Raw genomic sequence first — 18,327 nt, 5'->3', positions numbered from 1 at the left:
ATCTCCCATTCCCTTTAAGAGTCAAGAGCCAAGAGCACATTCGCTATTTACAAGACGAAAAGTAAGTCTAAGTGGAAAAAATCTGCATTTCTCAAGCAAACAGTTCACAGTTGACAGTTTTTTAACAGAAAACAGTTAAACAGAGCATCTACTGCGTGAGAATGAGAGATAATGGATCTACTTTCACTTTCGCTCTTGGATAGGGAAACCTTTACGCACAGACATCAATTAGTCTATAAATAATTAATTGCGTTTGTTAAGCGCAAATATTCATTTCAAAACTGTTTCTAAATTCAGTTCTAATTTCCAGCAAACCAATAAATGAACAATAATAACAAAATGAGCTCAAAAACCGAGAGGGTGCTCGCTGCAGAGCCATTTGAGCAGAGCTGAGCTCCAGCGAGGGGGAGCATGAGCTCTCGTTCTGCCTCCTGTAAGCTGTTTTAATGCGTACACCAACCCCACCCCTAACCCTACCCCCAGTGACATCACTCGTAGAAGAAGTGCAAAAAAGGTGGAGCTGAAGCTCCCCCTCGCTGGAGCTCAGCTCTCCTCAAATGGCTCTGCAACGAGCACCACTTGCAAAAACCTGAGTTATACACTAAAACACATGCTGTGCCCCATATGGTCTAAAACCTGACAGGTGGACAAATCTAAGCTTGTTTTAATAAAACAAATATAAATATGGATATAATAAATAATACTGCTAATAATAATAACATTATACAAAAGCAAATAGTAATGAACAAACTGAAAAGCCTCCCGAGATATAGAAGACATAAAAGCAGTGGTTTTTCATATTTATGTAGGCTAGAAAATAATATGTTTTGTAATATTTTAATCCTTTATATTTGTATTCTGTATCTATTCTTATTATATCCTATATATATCCTTAATATTTACATTTTTTTCATATGTAAAGATATTTGCCTATTGCTCTCTTGTGTGTATTAAGCAGTGTGTAAGCGAGGTGCAATTTTTGTCTAATAAAAAATCTATTATAGTTTCTCAAAATAGCAGCGCGCCAGCGGTCCGCCTCAGAACGCCTTCCTTTTTAGACCAGAACGCCTATGGGCGCGCATATGAGCGCTAATGCATTTGCTATTTAAACAGCGTAGCGCAACGCCTCAAAACCACTCTTGCGCCAAGCTGAAACTACCAAAAGACTATTGCGTCACGCCTTGCGCCACACTGCGCCGGGTGTATGATAGGGCCCCTAGTGTGTATAGAAAAGAGTGCATTGGTATCGTCACCTCCACATGCACAGCAACAAAAGTCATTTTTGACCCCATTGCGACATTTGTTTGAGACCCATTTGGAAAATGAATGTGAGGGTTTGGGTTGTTCGAAGGAGCATACAGAATACAGTCAATGTACTGTGTACAGTATAAACAGCATTATGTCTGTGAGAAATCCCCATAAAACATGAAAATGTCTCTCTTTCAGCGTGTACTCACACTATGTACTAGGGATGCAACAATACAGTTAGCCCACGGTTCAGTACATACCTCGGTTTTTTAACACGGTTTTCGGGTTGGTTCAGTTCTCAGGGCTTGACACATTTTTTTATTCTATAGGGAATAGGAACAGTAAGAGGTTAAGGAGAAAAAAATTAAAACGATTTATTGCAATACTCATTTTGTTTTACTTATAAGCCAACAAAATTACATTAGTTCCTAGCAGTGCCGGCCCGTGGCATAGGCAATATAGGCAAATGCTAAGGGCGCTGTATATCCAGGGGGGCGCCAGAAATGAGCGCGGTTAAGTTGGTTTTGTTTTTGATAGACCGGACACATTCACTGATAGACAGCAATAACTCAAAAACCTCTAACGCTGGTTGTGTTTCACAGCTGGCTTTTTCTTTTTTTTTTTGCTCGACATTACGACAACTGCTCTGTTTAAGCCCTTGCAATATGCGTTTAGCCGGGAGAGCTCGTGTAGAACGGAGCTCTTTCTAAGGAACCATCGGAAGAGTGCTTCTTTTTTTTTTTTTTTGCTTCGTCCTGCGTTTTTTATTTTAAACACAACAAATTTTCTCTTAAATGTGCACAAACAGTTACTAAAGTAGTCAAATGCTTCATTATAGATCTTTGCATTCTTACATGAACACCTCTGTTATCGAACAAAACCCAATGAGAGATTAACTAGCTGCTCTTCACTAAATCACTATAGTAACTTTAATCAATAAGCAAATACAATCAAAAGTGAAGTAGATTTTATTGCTTTATTTAAATTCTGTATAGGCCATTTATTTTAATAGGTTAAACCTTTTATTTTATTGTCAATATTTTCTAATGTTTGCTGTGTATTCTATCATTTAAAGCTATTTGTTGTCCCATATTTTTAACATTCAACGTTGAAAGATATGGCATAACATTGCTAATCAATAAATAGCTATAGTGCTATCTGTTAGTTTTAACGTCAGCTAATGTTATAGAAGGGCATAGATGTTATGGAAAATAATAATAGTAATGTAACTACCCCCATCATTACTTCCTCAAGCAAATGTGTAAATATTAGATCTATTCAGCAATAATGTTAATTGCAGTGGCATATTCATCTGACGTTTTCTCAGCTTGTAGTAGTCAGGAGTTAGGAGGTTTGCTGAAGGTGCAGCTGTTGTGCAGTGAGGGGTTTGCGTCTTTAATAATCCATGACAGCTTGCGTTCAGTGAACAGTAAGAATGATTAATAAATCCATATGAAATAGCCCAGCAAAAGTCTCGTCTCATCTTTAGTTTCGGGCTCAGGTGCGCTTTGTTTCACACTTCAGCCTCTGGCACAACTCTTCCAACCGGGCCAGGACCAGCCAAGTGAACCGTGCCTGAGCCCATTTCAGAGCGCTCACACTTCTCAAGTGATCCAGGAAACGGGCCTGGGCACGGTTCGGATAGCACAGTGTGAGTACGCCCTCATTTCACATTTGACATTTTAGGTGCTTTATTGACATGACAAATAACGGTACATTTGAATTGCTGAAGCAGTGCAGAGTTGCTGTCTACAAACAAGACAAAAAGGGCAGTATTGCAAACAAATATGAATATGAAATATAATACACAGAGAAAACACAGATTTAAATTAAATAAATATAGATTAATAAAAATAGATTAATGGTAATACATAAAAAAGAATAAAGGTAATGACAGTAGAATCAAAAGTAAGTCCACAAGTGAAAAGTTTCATTTCCATAACCCTCTCTCTCTTAATTCAATTCAATTCAATAATTGCTTTATTGGCATGACAAATGTTATAAACGTATTGCCAAAGCCGTTATAAAGTTTACATAAAACAGAACATACTCCTATAATAAAAAAGGCAGCACAGTGGCACAGTGGGTAGCACAATCACCTCAGCGCAAGAAGGTCACTGGTTAAAGTCCCGGCTGGGTTAGTTGGTGTGGAGTTTGCATGTTTTTCTCGTGTTAGCGTGGATTTTTTCCGGGTGCTCCGGTTTCCCCCTCATTATGCCCATAACCAACTTTGTCTGTCTCTTCCAGAAGATTATCTAAACTTCCCATGATTGTACTGTAAAATGATACAGTACATTTACTATCTTCTTTGGCAGCTGTATTTAGCCTTATTTACTCTTTTCACTTTACTCATTTGTATGACTGTCAATATGTTTTATGTTTCAGATTTCATAACCCCTTTCTCTTACTGTACATCTGGATTGTTGCTAGGTTAACTTTGGACTCTCTATAAAAGTGAAATGATTCAAAGCTCTTATAAATCTGTTGAATATCTTCCAGAATGAACCTTTGGTTCTTTGCACATTTCTATTTTTCCTTTATGATTCTGTTTATGATTCTGTAGTTCAATTAGCTTGGGTAGAGCTTAGGCTTAGAAAAAGGTGTTTGCAGCTGTACCTGCAGATCAGGGAAAGATTGTCCTGTTGCCAATTATTAAATATGAAGAACACTGAAATTATTTTAGAACAAGTTTTCTAAATAAACTGAATAAAAGTTATATCAAAACCAGTAAAGACTGAGCAAATTTGTTTAATCTTATCTATCAAACAATTCTCAGAATTCATACACTGTGCAAAGGTTGAGTTCATAAAATACTAATAAAATTCCTCAACATTTCCGGGGTTAAAATCACTAAGCATGAACATGGTTTCATACTTGTAGAAGCATCTTCAAGTGCAGTTATTATTTGACAAATTTAAGCAGATTTACTATCAGTAAACACAATCAGTACCTCTGCACTTCTGGATTATTCACAGTCCTGTTTTCTCTGTGAAGGTAAGAAAAACATCTGCATTTTCTTCTCTTTATGTTATGAGCAGTTGAATACTATTTACTCTTAAAAAGTTTGGCACTGATTTTATAAAATAGTTTGGCTTCGAAGAGCCTTTTTGTTATGACTTTGCTCTTGTAAGCACTTTGACATGCTCAAATATGCATTATATATTAAATTAATCATGCAATTTAAAACTTACAATATGTACCCATTGTAGGTTTTAAAATTCTACGAGACTACGAATTTTATTTGCTTTGACACATTTTATAACTTGCAGTAGTAAAGTAGTGATCTAATAGTACATAAAATTTAACATTTGAATTCATGCTTTTCAGAAAAGTCTGTAGGAAACTCATGTGTTTAATTTGACATTTAGGAAGAGGTTAAAATATTGTTACTGATTTAGCTGTGAATGAATCCTTAAATAAATCATAAACACTATTACTCTTTTCCAGTTTGTCAATTTGACCAAACAAACAAATAAAAAGCACAAAAAAAAAAACAAAAAAAAAACATGCTGAACAATAATTTGTGATCGGTCAATGTTTTAGTTTCAGCGCAGACAAAACACATTTCCTGCAAAGCAGTACAATTTATGAACATTTTTAACAATTGATTATTTAAAACACTGGTGGATGGGGGACTTTTATTATTTATTTATAAGTTTACATTAATAAATGAGTTGTCTTTCAGCATGCAAAACAATAATCAATCTAAGGCACTTATAAAATAAGTGAAAAAAATGTAAAAGCCTTTATTAACATGGCTATTATAAAAAATAAAATAAAAAAAAAACTAATGTGCAACTGTTTGTGATCATGTGCAAACATCCCAAAAATGCATCTTTAATAATGCTTAAAGGCATTTAAAATAAAAGGCAAGATACAGTTATTTCCCATGTATCATGATTTCACTGTTTTGCTGTAAGCAGGCTGGAGAGAGAGACAAAAGATTTCTGTGAGGACATTCATTCCAGCGATGAGCATGAGTGTAACGTAAGTTGATGTACTTCATTTGTAATATTTGCTTTTTGAAAATGTATGATTTATCTTATAATTATCTTTTTGAAATCTTTATAACTTTAAGTTCATCTGTCCATAGTAACTGTCAATCTAATTGTGATTTACTGCAGTTCCTACTGGCACACAGGCAACAATAAAACACAGCAGCTACAACATGCAGCCACAAAACAACTGAAAAGTACATCAAATCTCTCATTAAAGGTCTCAGCAGAGGATGATTAAACTGATCTACAAAAAAAAAAACATTAGCCGATTCAAGCATTAATGTTTGGTCTAGTCACTATTGTAGATATCAGTGTTTGTTGGACTCCTGACCCTTGCCTTTATAATATACTTTTGTTTCTGTGGCTGTTGTAAAAAAAAACCTCACTAGTAACAAATCAATCAGAGAAAAAGTGATTGTGATGTTGACAGTGTTTTGACTATGGCATTTATTCACCCATCTCATCCAGTATTTAATCTCAGGTTTATTTCACATTATTCATCATCCGATTCAACAGTGTATGTGAATAATAGAGTAAAATAATCTAGAGAGGCATTTTTCAGCAAAAAAAAAAAAAAATTGATCTAAAGTTTGACATCAATGAAACACTGCATTCTGGGTGAACTAATCAAACACAAGCATGAACCCAATATGCAGTATACATTCATTCATTTTCTTTTTGGCTTAGTCCATTTATCAATCAGGGGTCGCCACAGCGGAATGAAAAGCCAACTTGTCCAGCAAATGTTTTACACAGCGGATTCCCTTTCAGACACAACCCATCACTGTGAAACCTCCATACACACTCATTCACACACATACACTACGGACAATGCGAGCGGTGGCAGTTGAGCTAGGTCTATTTTCCCATTGCTGGGCATTTCACTGGGTTGTCATAAAACAGCAGTTTCAATAAAGAGTAAATTTACCCTAAAACAGCTCATTTCTTAGGGACAGGGCACCATCTGGCACCCACACCCAGAGCCTCTACGTGTGGTCCTTAGACGGGGGGGCGGAGCACTTAACGATGGTTAACACCACCACTCAGGCTTAAACACCCTCTATGAGGCATTCCTACACTCTAAAGTGGAGTCTGTTTGACGAATGGTGTACATCTCACAGAGAAGACCCTCGGACTTGCCAGATCAGGGTTGTGCTTTTCTTTCTTTATGATGAACTGGAGTGAAGGCTGTCCCCTTCACACTAAAAGTTTAAGTTACTGCCATCTCCACTCATCATAACGCGATAGATGGTGGCATGCTGGGCATAGTAGATGCCATCACCCTCGCTTATCAATGCCAGGGTGAGCTGTGCCCCCCAAGAGTAAAAGCACACTGTACAAGGAGTTTCGCCTCCTCTTGGGTGTTAGCACACAGTAGCCCCTTTCACACAGTGATACCGGTAAATATCTGGAAAATTTCCGGAACGACATTATCGGTAATGATTAAATCACACTGAACTGAGCTAAACTGAACTGAACTGAACTTAAACACTAAAACCTGAACCACACTGTTCCAGTTACTGAACCGCACGGTTCCAGTTACTATGACCATTTATGTGAAGCTGCTTTGACACAATCTACATTGTAAAAGCGCTATACAAATAAAGCTGAATTGAATTGAATTGAATTGAATTGAAAAAAGCGCTGTTCACACAGGCGAGGACGTTACGGAAATATTCCGGAAAAGAGCATTCACACATCCATTCCAAAATACCGGTAAATTCTGACCACAAATGAGCTTTAAACGGCTGCGCTTGTATTTGTAAACATTTGACTAAATTACAAACTCTGTGGATGATCAATATTGTGAACAACTTTCGCAGGATCACTTTCGCATGTCGAGATGTTCATAATATGTGCGTGTGCAGGTGATCATAGGCTGTATCACAGGCACACGCAAAGCTTGAAGATAAACAAACAACGGCTTATCATAAGCATCTCATCGATGATTATTTACACAGTTGGCATTAAGAAGAACATATAAACGTGATCTGACTAACTTCTAGCAGCTAAATGTGTCTGGAAAAATTGTCAAAGGCTTTTATCTTTACAAACCGCGCGGACGTAAATGCGTCTGACTGTTGTGATTGGCTAAAGCAAACGTCTCACGTCAGCACGTTCTTGACATGCACGCGCTTATTACGGCAATCTTCCTTCTGCATTCACACAGCGCAGCATTCCGGCAAATTGCCGGTAATTTTACAACTTCTCTTTCCGGTAAAAAGCCAGAACGAATTTACCGGTATTTTCAAAAAGGACCTGTTCACACATACAACCTTTCCAGAAAATTGCCGGCAATTTTCCGGAAAGGTCTGTATGTGTGAAAGGGGCTAGTGCCTCTCTAGCAGACATCTGTAGAGCCATGGGCTGTGAGACACCTAATACATTTGCAAGATTGCATAATCTCTAGGTGGAAAAATTAGGAAACCTGGCTCGGAGTGGAAACACGCTTGCTGCACCTTTCACCCTAACACGGAGATGCAAACACTTTCCTTTGCTCTGCTAGATGAGTTACCCATTTGGTATTTTTTTCTAGAAAAAGCTACATACAATTCTGCTAGTGAGAGAGTTTGAGTTTGAATGGTGGTGGATGATTTAAAGGGTGAGAGTGAATTCTCCGAAATCGACCTGTCGTTCTGCCGTAGGGGGTGTGATTGGCGAAAGGAGTGTGGTGAGGTCAATGTCAGCACCTGATAATATGAGGTTTTTGATTGCATTTGAGACTGGGGGTGGTTCCAGAGAAACGGGAGGGGTGGGGTGTGGCAGTGGACAGGGTGAAAGGGTGAAAGGGGGGCGTGCGGTAGAAATTTGTGTAGAAACAGTGGAATGTTGGGCTGGATCAGTGCTGGAAGTGAGTGCTTGGTAAAGGGAGGAAGAAGGAAAAAAGAGGTGATGCTAGAGGGAGGAAAGTGGGCGGGTACGGGATAAACATTAGAGTTGGAGCTGGTAGTAGGCTGAAGAAATTGTATTGATGTATGAGGGGGTTAATGGGATTATGGGTGATAGGAGTGTGGAGGGGGGCTGGGCGTTATGCAGGTGAAGGTAGTCGATGGCTTGAGGTTGTTGAATTCTGACGGCGTTGAGCTGTGGTAATGCACATGGGCCTGCAGCCTCTCACTGGAGCCTCGGCTACTTGTCCGATTCCTGGCAGGGCTGTGGGGCATTGTGCCGCTGCTGCCATGTCTGGAAGAGCAGAGCTCATGCTGGTGGTGTTGTGTAGTCTCCATTGGTTGGCATTCTGGTGATGAGTAGATATTGCTTTTAATGGCTCGGTATCTTCCTAGTATATGGTCTTCCAAAATTAACATAAGTCAGAAGGCGAAATACATCTATTTATTCTAAGCTTGAATTAATCTGATTGGACTATTGCTGATTGTGGATGAGAGGCCAAAAATTTGTTTGTAAAACTTGTTTTATTGCTGCATGTGGCCACTATGAATTTAATAATATTATTTAGACAGAAATGATTAGAATGCTATTTAGTAGACATTTCTACCCTACCCACACTTCAGAATATTGCAAAAAGATTAATCTGGTTATCCTGATAATTTTTTTCATTACTCTTTTAGGAGTGTTACTTTTTGTTGTGTTCTACTTGAAAGTAAGACGTCGTTTTCGGATGCTGCCTAAGTGTCTGTTGATAATTATTTTTTATGTTAAAATGCAACATAAAGCGGCTGTATTTTTTATGATAAATGTAATAACTATGGCTATAAATAATATTCTGAAAAATGTTTCTCCTTATTTTACAGAGAGCCCCGCCCTTCACCACGCAGACTAACATTGATTCAGCAAGGTCCTCCAAAGCTCTTCCGTCTACACACAGAAAGAAAAATACGTGATGAAAATGGGAAAGTCCGAAAATGGACTTTTGAAAAAAAAGATGTCACTAGGCAAAGCAAAATCATCCTGCTGGTGGGAGAGACTGGCGCTGGTAAGACCACCATCATCAACACCATGGTCAACTACTTGCTGGGAGTGACATTTGAGGAAGAAACGTGGTATGAAATCACTGAAGAAGAAGTCAGAGATCAATCAGAGTCCCAAACCTCTGAAATCACCATGTATGAGGTCTTTCCAGTGAAGAGTCCCATTTCTCTCACCATCATTGATACTCCAGGTTACGGAGACACTAGAGGACTGGAGAAAGATCTGGAAGTTGCGGAGAATTTATCTGCTCTGTTTCAGAACAACGATGGAGTTCGAGAAGTCGATGCTGTGTGTTTTGTGATTCAAGCGGCCAAGAATCGTCTCTCAGACAGACAACACTACATTATCAGCTCAATTCTGTCTCTGTTTGGGAAAGACATTGTGAACAACATCGTGTTTTTAATCACACACTCTGATGGTCTTCCTCCTAAAAATGTCCTCGGTGCCATTAATAAAGCTAAAATCCCCTGCAGACGAGACAATAGTGGTCAGCCTGTTCATTTCTTGTTCAACAATCGTCAGGCTGAACCTCGACATAATGAGAAACGCTACATTCGTGCTCAAAAAGAGGCCTGGGAAAACAGCATGGATGAGATGAAAGAATTCCTTGATTCTTTGAAAGACAAGAACAGATGTAGTTTAGAGTTGACTTTAGATGTCCTGATCAACCGCATTTATTTTGAAGCATCCATCAGCAACTTACAACTGAGAGTTGAAGAGAAAGAGTCTAAGAGGTCTGAAAAAATTCAAATTCAGGAGGCAATAAAACAGAACAAGAAAAAGATTGAAATGCGCACAAATTTCAGCATTAAAGTCAAAAGGACAGTCAAATTGAAGGTGCCCATTGAAAGCAAGTCTTGGAAGAACAGAAAGGCGACAACTTGCACCGTCTGTGAGGAAAACTGTCATGAGTTTGAATGCTGGTGGGTTTCTAATCCCAGCCAATGTGAAGTCATGAAAAATGGTTTCTGCACAGTGTGCACAAGAAAATGCCACCACAGCAAACATGTCAAAGAAAATAAGAAATACATAATCAGAAACTCAAGCATGATAATAGATTTTGACAGTTTTAAAGAGGAAAAGGAAAAAGCCCAAGAAGATTTTGATAAGTTTTCAGTTATAATGGATGATCTTGATCAAGATTTGAAGGACATTGAGGACCAAAAGTCAAATCTTCTGTCTCATGCATACCAGACCATCAAGCATCTGTCTCAGATCGCTCTAAAACCAGACTCTGCCTTCACCCTCCAGCATCTGGACTTCTTTGTTCCCAGAGTGAGGGAGGCTGGGAAAGAAGAATGGGTTCAAAAGCTGGAGGAGATGAGGAGAATAGCAGCAGCTGAAGAAGCCAATAAAGACGCTCTGAGTTACCTGAAAGCTGGACTTGAAAAAATGTTCTTTAGTGGGGAATAAATCAGATCAAAGAAGAAAATGGTTCAATTTACCAAACCAGTTGTTCAGGTTGTCTCGCTTATGCATGCTGAGCCCCCCTCTTTGCCCTGGACTTTACCTTCTCCACCAGAGCAAGTTTGTAATATATGGTGTATCTTGTGGCTTTATATTCATGTTTGGTGTCATTTTAAATGTCTTTGTGTGATTGGTAAAACGGTCCTAATTTCACTGTAATTTTACAATTTCCCTTATTTCAGTTAATTTGGATTTTGACTTTGATAAGATCTTTGCCAGATGCTCCACTCCAGGGAAAATGGTCTTCACATCAACTCATGACCAGGCAAGAGTTTTGGTGAAGCTTTTATTGTCTTGAATTTATGATAATTTGAGTATTTAGTCAAAGCGGGCAGAAGTGTCTGTGGGATTCTGTAGTCAGGATACCCCATTGCAGTTTGTGAGTCTCTGAGCTCTGCATCAGGATTTATATACTGCAATGTACTTCTACACAGTCAGGTATTAATCTCTAACTCTTAAATGTATGTTTGAATAATTGATGTTGTACAATCTTGAATGGCTTATTATGTTTAATTATGGGAATTGGAATGGAAAATCTTTGCCTGACAAATAAATGTAAAAGTCTTGTTTAACTCTAATATCTCCTGAAATCATTTAAATCTTTTAGATTGTTTAGGCTGATGTTTGACCAGGATTAGTCATACATTCAGGCTCAATAGATGGAGCATAGGCACAGCATTAGAGAACTTTTGATCACTGGCTTAGTATGATATAGTCTAGTGACTAAATGAAACTTTCTCCATAAACCTCCACTCCCCAGCAGCCCTGTCCTGACCTCTTCATGCAGCTCAAAGGACCGAGCTGTCCCGGGAGAAGCTTGCTAATACCCAGAATTGGACCATAGGCCATCTGGCCATTCAAAGCAGTTGCAGACCTGGACAGAGTCATCCAGCCCAGCACCTCCTTGTGCTGCAAAAGGGAGGATTTCTCCCTATGAGCTATCAACCAAAGCTGAAACTGGACGCGGGCGTCCCGCGAGACACTTTAAACACACAAGACAGGGATAATTTGTCCCAACTGGCCCGTAGCCAAGGCTGAACCTGGACGAGGGCATCCCGCGTGACACTTTTAACACACAAGACAGGGATAATTTGTCCCAATTGGAACGTAGCCAAGGCGGAACCTGGACGCAGCAGGTGTCCAGCTTTGAACTAAGGAGACAGGGCTTAATTGTCCCAACTGAAGCTACTTTTACCACACAGATAGAGGAATAATAAAGACACTGAACACCATATGACCGCTAAGTTGTACAATATTTATTCAGGACGATTCAGAGTCTTCTGTTGGTTCGAGTGGACAAGCCCCCTGGTTTTTCCCCTTGGCAGGCTGCCATGGCAGCGTCCTTCTGCTGGTTCCCTCCTGGAAAAGAGACAGGGCTTTCTGTGCCCGCTGCCTCCCCATCCTCCTCGACCAGGGCCCTTTCAAATAGTCTGCGGCGCTCACGTGCTTGGAGAGGTCCGAGATGAAGTGCGTAGAACTTATCTGAGGTTGAAGTATCATGGCACATGAATTGCGCCAACTTGCGGCGATCCTCTGAAGAGTGTGCATTCTTTGCCTGCGTTGGAGAGAGACAGACAGGCAGAAGCTTGTTTAGGATCGAAGCCGCCGGTGGTAGTTACAGGGGCGTCTCATGCATACTCACATGGGTCGTGATGGCAGTCCATACGTCAGTAAAGGTCGGTTTGCCTGGAAGGCCCATACTGATCCATGCAGACTGAAAGTATTTGTTCAGGGTCCGACAAGGATTGGCTCTGGAAGTGAAAAAGAAATAGGTAGCCTGGCTCCCTCCGGGGAGACCAGCCCACAGCGTCAAGAACCTGCGGAACCAGCTGTATTCCTCCCTGTTTAGAGACAACTGCGCCGCCCCAAAGGCTCTGTTTGTCTTATGCATGGTGATCTGGCATCAAAGAACAAGCAGAGAGAAGAAGTGAGTGAGAGCATGCTACTGGTGACCCCCACCTTATTTGCGCCATACTCACGTTAATGACAAAAGCAGACTCATCCGGGCTTCTGGAGGCCTCTTCAACCTCCTGGATTGTCAGATTCTTGAAGACTCCACAGCGGTGCCCCAAGATGGAGGTTAGGTAACCAGTCAGAAAGCCATAAAAGTGCCACTGTTACCTATTGTTTGTGTTGGATTCCAGGCTATCTGATGAAGGCAGTGAGGTTAGAAAAATTAGACGACCAACGGTTTAATTTCCTCTCTGGGTCACCAACAGCTCTTGGTTCAGCCAGCCACGTCCGTCTGCCCCTCTCCCCCGCGAATGGGAGCAGGGTAGGTGGGGTGGGGGTCAGCCGGGAGCAAGCGAGGATAAACCCGGGGGGTGGGCAGCGTTGCGGACGGACGGACGGGATGCAAACGCGCACACTCGGTGGGGGGGTGGCTCTACGCTGCCCCTGAGGACTCGATTCACCATGCCGGGTGACTCGAACGAACCCACCAAGCATCCCCCAGCCCTCGCAGGGCGAGGGGCGTGGGCCGAGTATTGGCTGGGGGAAAACGGAGTCCAGGGGGGGCGGGCTGGCGGGCTGAGCGGCAGACAAGCTCAAAGTCAGACAGGCCAGCTGGGTCCTCACCCAGATGGGGCACCAGCGGCACGTACTTCTAGCCTCAGGGGATAATGAAATCCCGTGTTCACCGTGGGGAGACGGACGCTCTCTCGCAGCTTGACAGCTCAGCCATGAGGCCCCTGCCCCTCCAGGACGCGCATGCCGCGACCTGCGGGGAAACTGACGCCCTCTCGTGACTTGACAGCTCAGCCATGAGGCCCCTGCCTCTCTGGGATGTGTGCGCGGTGGCCTGCGGGAAGCTCAGCTGCGTCCTCCTGCCTTTCCGGGGCGCGCGCGCGCACTGCAACTTCCGGGGAAACGGATGCCCTCTCGCAGCTTGACAGCTCAGCCATGGGGCCTTGACTCCCATGGGGTTCAGCCCACCGGCCTTGCCCGGGTTCGGTCGCACCTCCTGGGGCAACAGGCCTACTCTTATACCACTGGTTCCTTCAACCGTTAAACCCAAAATTGCACTAAGTCCCTTTTTCTTCGCCTTCACCAAAACCCCGACAGCAGGTCAGCGAAACCCTGAGTCATGCTCGCACCTCGGGACATGCCGAGAAAGGTGGTCTCTCTTCGGGCATGGCTTGGTGGGCTCTCCCCTGGGTCTAATCAATGCCCCCGGTGAGCTTATCCATGCATTTGCATTGAACTGTGCCGTGCCACTGGTGATGCTTTTGGGGCCTGGGTCTTTGGCTGGACCAGGGCCATAGCGCGCACCTGGCTTGCCCGGGTTCGAGCGCACCTCCTGGGGCGGCGTTTGATGCCTTTGGGCCCTGGGTCTTTGGCTGGACCAGGGCAGTAGCATGCACCTGGCTTGCCTGGGTTTGAGCGCACCTCCTGGGGCTGCATTGGATGCCTATGGGGCCTGGGTCTTTGGCTGGACCAGGGCAGTAGCGCGCACCTGGCTTGCCCGGGCTCGAGCGCACCTCCTGGGGATGCGTTTGATGCCTTTGGGGCCTGGGTCTTTGGCTGGACCAGGGCGATAGCGCGCACCTGGCTTGCCTGGGTTCGAGCGCACCTCCTGGGGCAACAGGCCCCCCCTTAGAGCCCTGGTTCGTTCAATCGCTAAAGCCAAATTTGCACTAAGTCCCCTTTTTCAAGCATTCTCCGAAACCACAACGGCAGGTCAGCGAAACCCAGCGTCACGCACACACCTCCAGGCGCGGGACACGCCGAGAAAGGTGGTCTCTCTTCGGGCATGGCTTGGTGGGCTCTCCCCTGGGTCTAATCAACGCCCCCGTTGAGCGCACTTAGATTCCTTTAGATTCGTAAACGGTGCCGCTGGTGACCCTACCAACTGACTTTGTCGTGCTAGATACCCACCATCCCCCAAATGAGTGTTAAGTTGTTCCAAACAGCAAAAAAAAAAAAAAAAAAATACTTAAGTTACTTAAAGGAAATTAGCTTATCTTCTATATAAGAATCAAAACTGGCAAGGATGTGTCCGTGAGCAGATGAAACTGGCCAGTATACTGACTCTAATCGACTCTGAACGATGAACCCTTAATTAGGAATAGAGATTTATTTGGTTAATAGATCTAAATTAGATCAAATCACAACCTATAAGGTAATCAGCTCGAATTTGATGAATCTAAATTTAAATTATTATAAATCAGAGTCAGATTAAAATTTGGAGCTGGAAACAGATGAAAATCAATTTTAACAAAAATATTTTTTTTTGCTAAAAAGGCTAACACATTTTAACCTTCACCCATGCTGTTCCGTCATAGAACTAATAGATGGACCCTTACAATGTATTATTAAAGTTCAGAGATATAACTTATTTATCTCAGGAGTTTCCCTAAATGAGACAATGAAAGTAAACATTTACAATGAAAAATTTAATAGAGACATAAACATTCTAAGGGTGTTTAGTTGCTAAAAATAGTATTAAAAGCTGTGTTACAGTATTTGTATTGTGCAACGTATATCTGTAAAGTTTTTGTGCATGTTACTGTATATATGTTGAAATGGAGAGAAGTTGCTGTATGAATGCTGTAATGTTTAAATTAAAAATACATGAAGGTGACATGACCGTCAGGAAGAAAGCTGCATCTCGTTTCTCAGAGCATGCATTCAGTGTTCTCATGGTCGTCCGATTTCATTTATCCGAGATAACTTGGCAAGAGTGGTCTCCACAAGAATTGAGAAACAGCCTATCTCTAATCTTTGATGTACTGCAACAACTAAAGATGATTTGAATTAGTAACATTGTGGGTTTTGAATGCTTTATTTAAAAAAAAAAAAAAATTATTTTATTTTTAGTCAGTCCAGTCCAGCTGATATGGGAGTTGTGATATGTTGCTTCTCACATATCCACAATTGCCATTTGTTTAAAAAAAACAGCGCTGGCCCACTGTTTGCAAGAGTGTGATACATGCTGAACGACATCTGACAACCTGCATGTTAAAACAAATTAACAGACACTAAAACGAAATATTACTTTAATGTCATGCTCTTTAATTACAATGACACTAATCTGACATAATTTTGATCTCAAATATTTTAATTAGCTTAAGTTATAACTGCACCTCTTACTAAGGATGCTCATTTCAGTCAATTTTGCCAACCGACAACCGCAGCTCGTTAACCAAATATTACCGGTTAACTGGTCAGATTGATAATAAATTATTATTTAATTAAACAAATAATAGTTGACATGTCTATTTTGTGTCTGACACACTAAATATTGTATTTAAAAATATTTTAACATGCAAACAAAAGCATACATAAGACCAGAACATCTTCACGCACCTGCAGTGTTTCCAACAGCATAGAAAAACAGAACAAACTTAATAAAATAATAAAATAAATAGGCCTGCCCTAGATATTTTCACTTAAATGTCAAAATTTAGATTATTGTTTGTCTAGTCATGTTTTTTTTTTTGTTTTTCCATCAAATAAAAATATCAGGCTACCTCAAATTCATTGTCCACAAACAATATGCATTTAATTAATGCTCTAATTCTTATATCACAAGTTTCTGTCAACATTTTAAAAGTCATTAAAGGTTAAAGTATGTCTTGAGCGTCTGGTTTGACCTTAGAGCTTTCCGTCTCTCCGTCTCACTTGCGGGTCATGTGCACACGTGCATATGTTTACTTTTATTAAAGTATAGGCTACAATAGCATATAACAAATTTGTTGTTTATATATGGCATTGCAATAATTTGCATACATGTTTTATAAGCTATAAAGTGAAAGCCTCAATTTGGTGCAAAGATATCATTATGCAAAAATCAAGAAAATGTTTGGATTTGTTTGATTGGTAGGTTAGGCTATTTAAAAATATACAATGTATAGGAACTATTAAAAACTGTAATTTTCCAATTGGAAAAAAGATTGGTTATTTGGTTGTAGCCTACGCTAAATCATCAATAGCCTATTTGTTAAGTTTGACGCGATCAGCTCTGGTTTGGAATCAACTCTTCTGTGTCAAACTGTGACCAGCAATATTCTTCTTTCAATAAGCTTTTTTAGCAAAGTATGTCTTTAGGCACGTGTGGTTGCACGTGTTACCATTCATTCAATCTTGTGGGCTTAGTGCCTTTATTAATCCGGGGTCGCCACAGCAGAATGAACCGCCAACTTATCCAGCAAGTTTTTACGCAGCGGATGCCCTTCCAGCTGCAACCCATCTCTGAAAAACATCCACACACACTTATACATTACAAACAATTTAGCCTACCCAATTCACCTGTCTTTGGACTGTGCGGGAAACCAACGCGAACTCAGGGAGAACATGCAAACTTCACACAGAAACGCCAACTGAGCCGAGGCTCGAACCAGCGACCCAGCAACCTTCTTGCTGTGAGGCGACAGCACTACCTACTGCGCCACTGCTTCGCCCTTTCGTGTTACCATCTCGTGAGTTAATAAATATGCTGCACATTTAGGGGGCGATCACATCGAATGCACTTTTCCGTTCCATAAATGTACGGTGCACCTCACTGCCTTTTTGATGACAGGAAGAATGAAAAAGACGCCACTCAACTTTTTCCACTCAGGGTTAAATTTCTTTCCAACTGAAAGCACAGAGCACACAACAGCAAAAACGTGAGGCGCTCAGGGGCATAAGCAGCACACTAAACAATTGTGGCCATTAGTAAACCATTAAAAAGATGCCAGTCTTAATGCAAAAAGCACATTCGCTGTGATTCGTCCATTATGCAGCCAAACTTCAAAAATGGGTTTCCTCCAGGTACTCTGGTTTCCCTTAAAGTCCAAACACATGCTCTATAGGTGGATTGAATAAAACTAAATTAGCTGTAGTGAATGAGAAGGTGTGTTAGTGTTTCCCAGTATTTAGCTGCTTAAAACATATGCCGGAATACTTGGTGGTTCATTCCACTGTGGCGACACCTGATAAATAAAGCACTAAGTCAAAGGAAAATAAATGATTGAATACATTACAAAGACTCATTGAAACAACTAAAATATTTCAGATAGGACAGACACAAATCATATCCTGCCACCTGCTGGAAAGGAGTGTGGACATTCATTTCTAATCCCAATTTTTTAGTTCTGTAACTTTTGGAGGTTTGAGTAGGACATCTCTCTTTTTTTCTGAATACTTCCTGCTGTTTTAAAATCCTCTGCAAGTCGTTGTCTTTCATTATTATATCCTTTACAGTTTTTTGTAGAACAAACTTGACACTTAGAGCTTGCCTTTTGTGCTGTTGGGGTGGCTAAAACAGCAGTTTGATACTACAAGTTACACACCAGGAAAATTAATTCAGCTACTGTCAAACTAAACTTCTAATAATTGTAGATAGCTATACTACAAGTTACTCCCTAAAAGTAACTACACTGTAAATTCTAACATGTTCAGTTTACTTAAAAAAAAAGTTTGGAAACCGATTGCATTATTTTTGCAATATAAACTTACAAGGAAATCTTAAGTTAAGTATAATTATTGCCTTAAAATAAGAAAACTAAAAATTATAATGTAAACTAACTGTTAAAATTCAACTTAGACTTACACTTAGAAAACTTTATTGATCCCGCAGGAAATTGCTTACGTAATGACTGCCATAACACACAAAACACAGAAACACAAAACCACAAGACAAAATAAATAAATTAAATAAGTGAAATAAGTCACATAAATCCAACCAATCTATAAAAGGAAA

General features: G+C 40.8%; 1 protein-coding gene across 1 annotated transcript; it reads left to right on the top strand.

Moving 5' to 3' along the window:
- The first annotated feature begins 4,093 nt into the window (after nt 1-4,093).
- On the top strand, nt 4,094-11,214 carry LOC137487208 (uncharacterized). The gene is made up of 3 exons (XM_021478096.3): nt 4,094-4,242; nt 5,172-5,235; nt 8,999-11,214. The coding sequence occupies exons 2-3, from the start codon at nt 5,219-5,221 to the stop codon at nt 10,587-10,589; spliced, it is 1,608 nt and encodes a 535-aa protein (XP_021333771.2). The 5' UTR covers nt 4,094-4,242; nt 5,172-5,218; the 3' UTR covers nt 10,590-11,214.
- Nucleotides 11,215-18,327: the final 7,113 nt, after the last annotated feature.

Source organism: Danio rerio, chromosome 7, assembly GCF_049306965.1.
Source record: "Danio rerio strain Tuebingen ecotype United States chromosome 7, GRCz12tu, whole genome shotgun sequence".
Lineage (NCBI taxonomy): Eukaryota > Metazoa > Chordata > Actinopteri > Cypriniformes > Danionidae > Danio > Danio rerio.
Note: the sequence above shows the minus strand (reverse complement) of the source record. Positions and strands in the feature narration are given on the sequence as shown.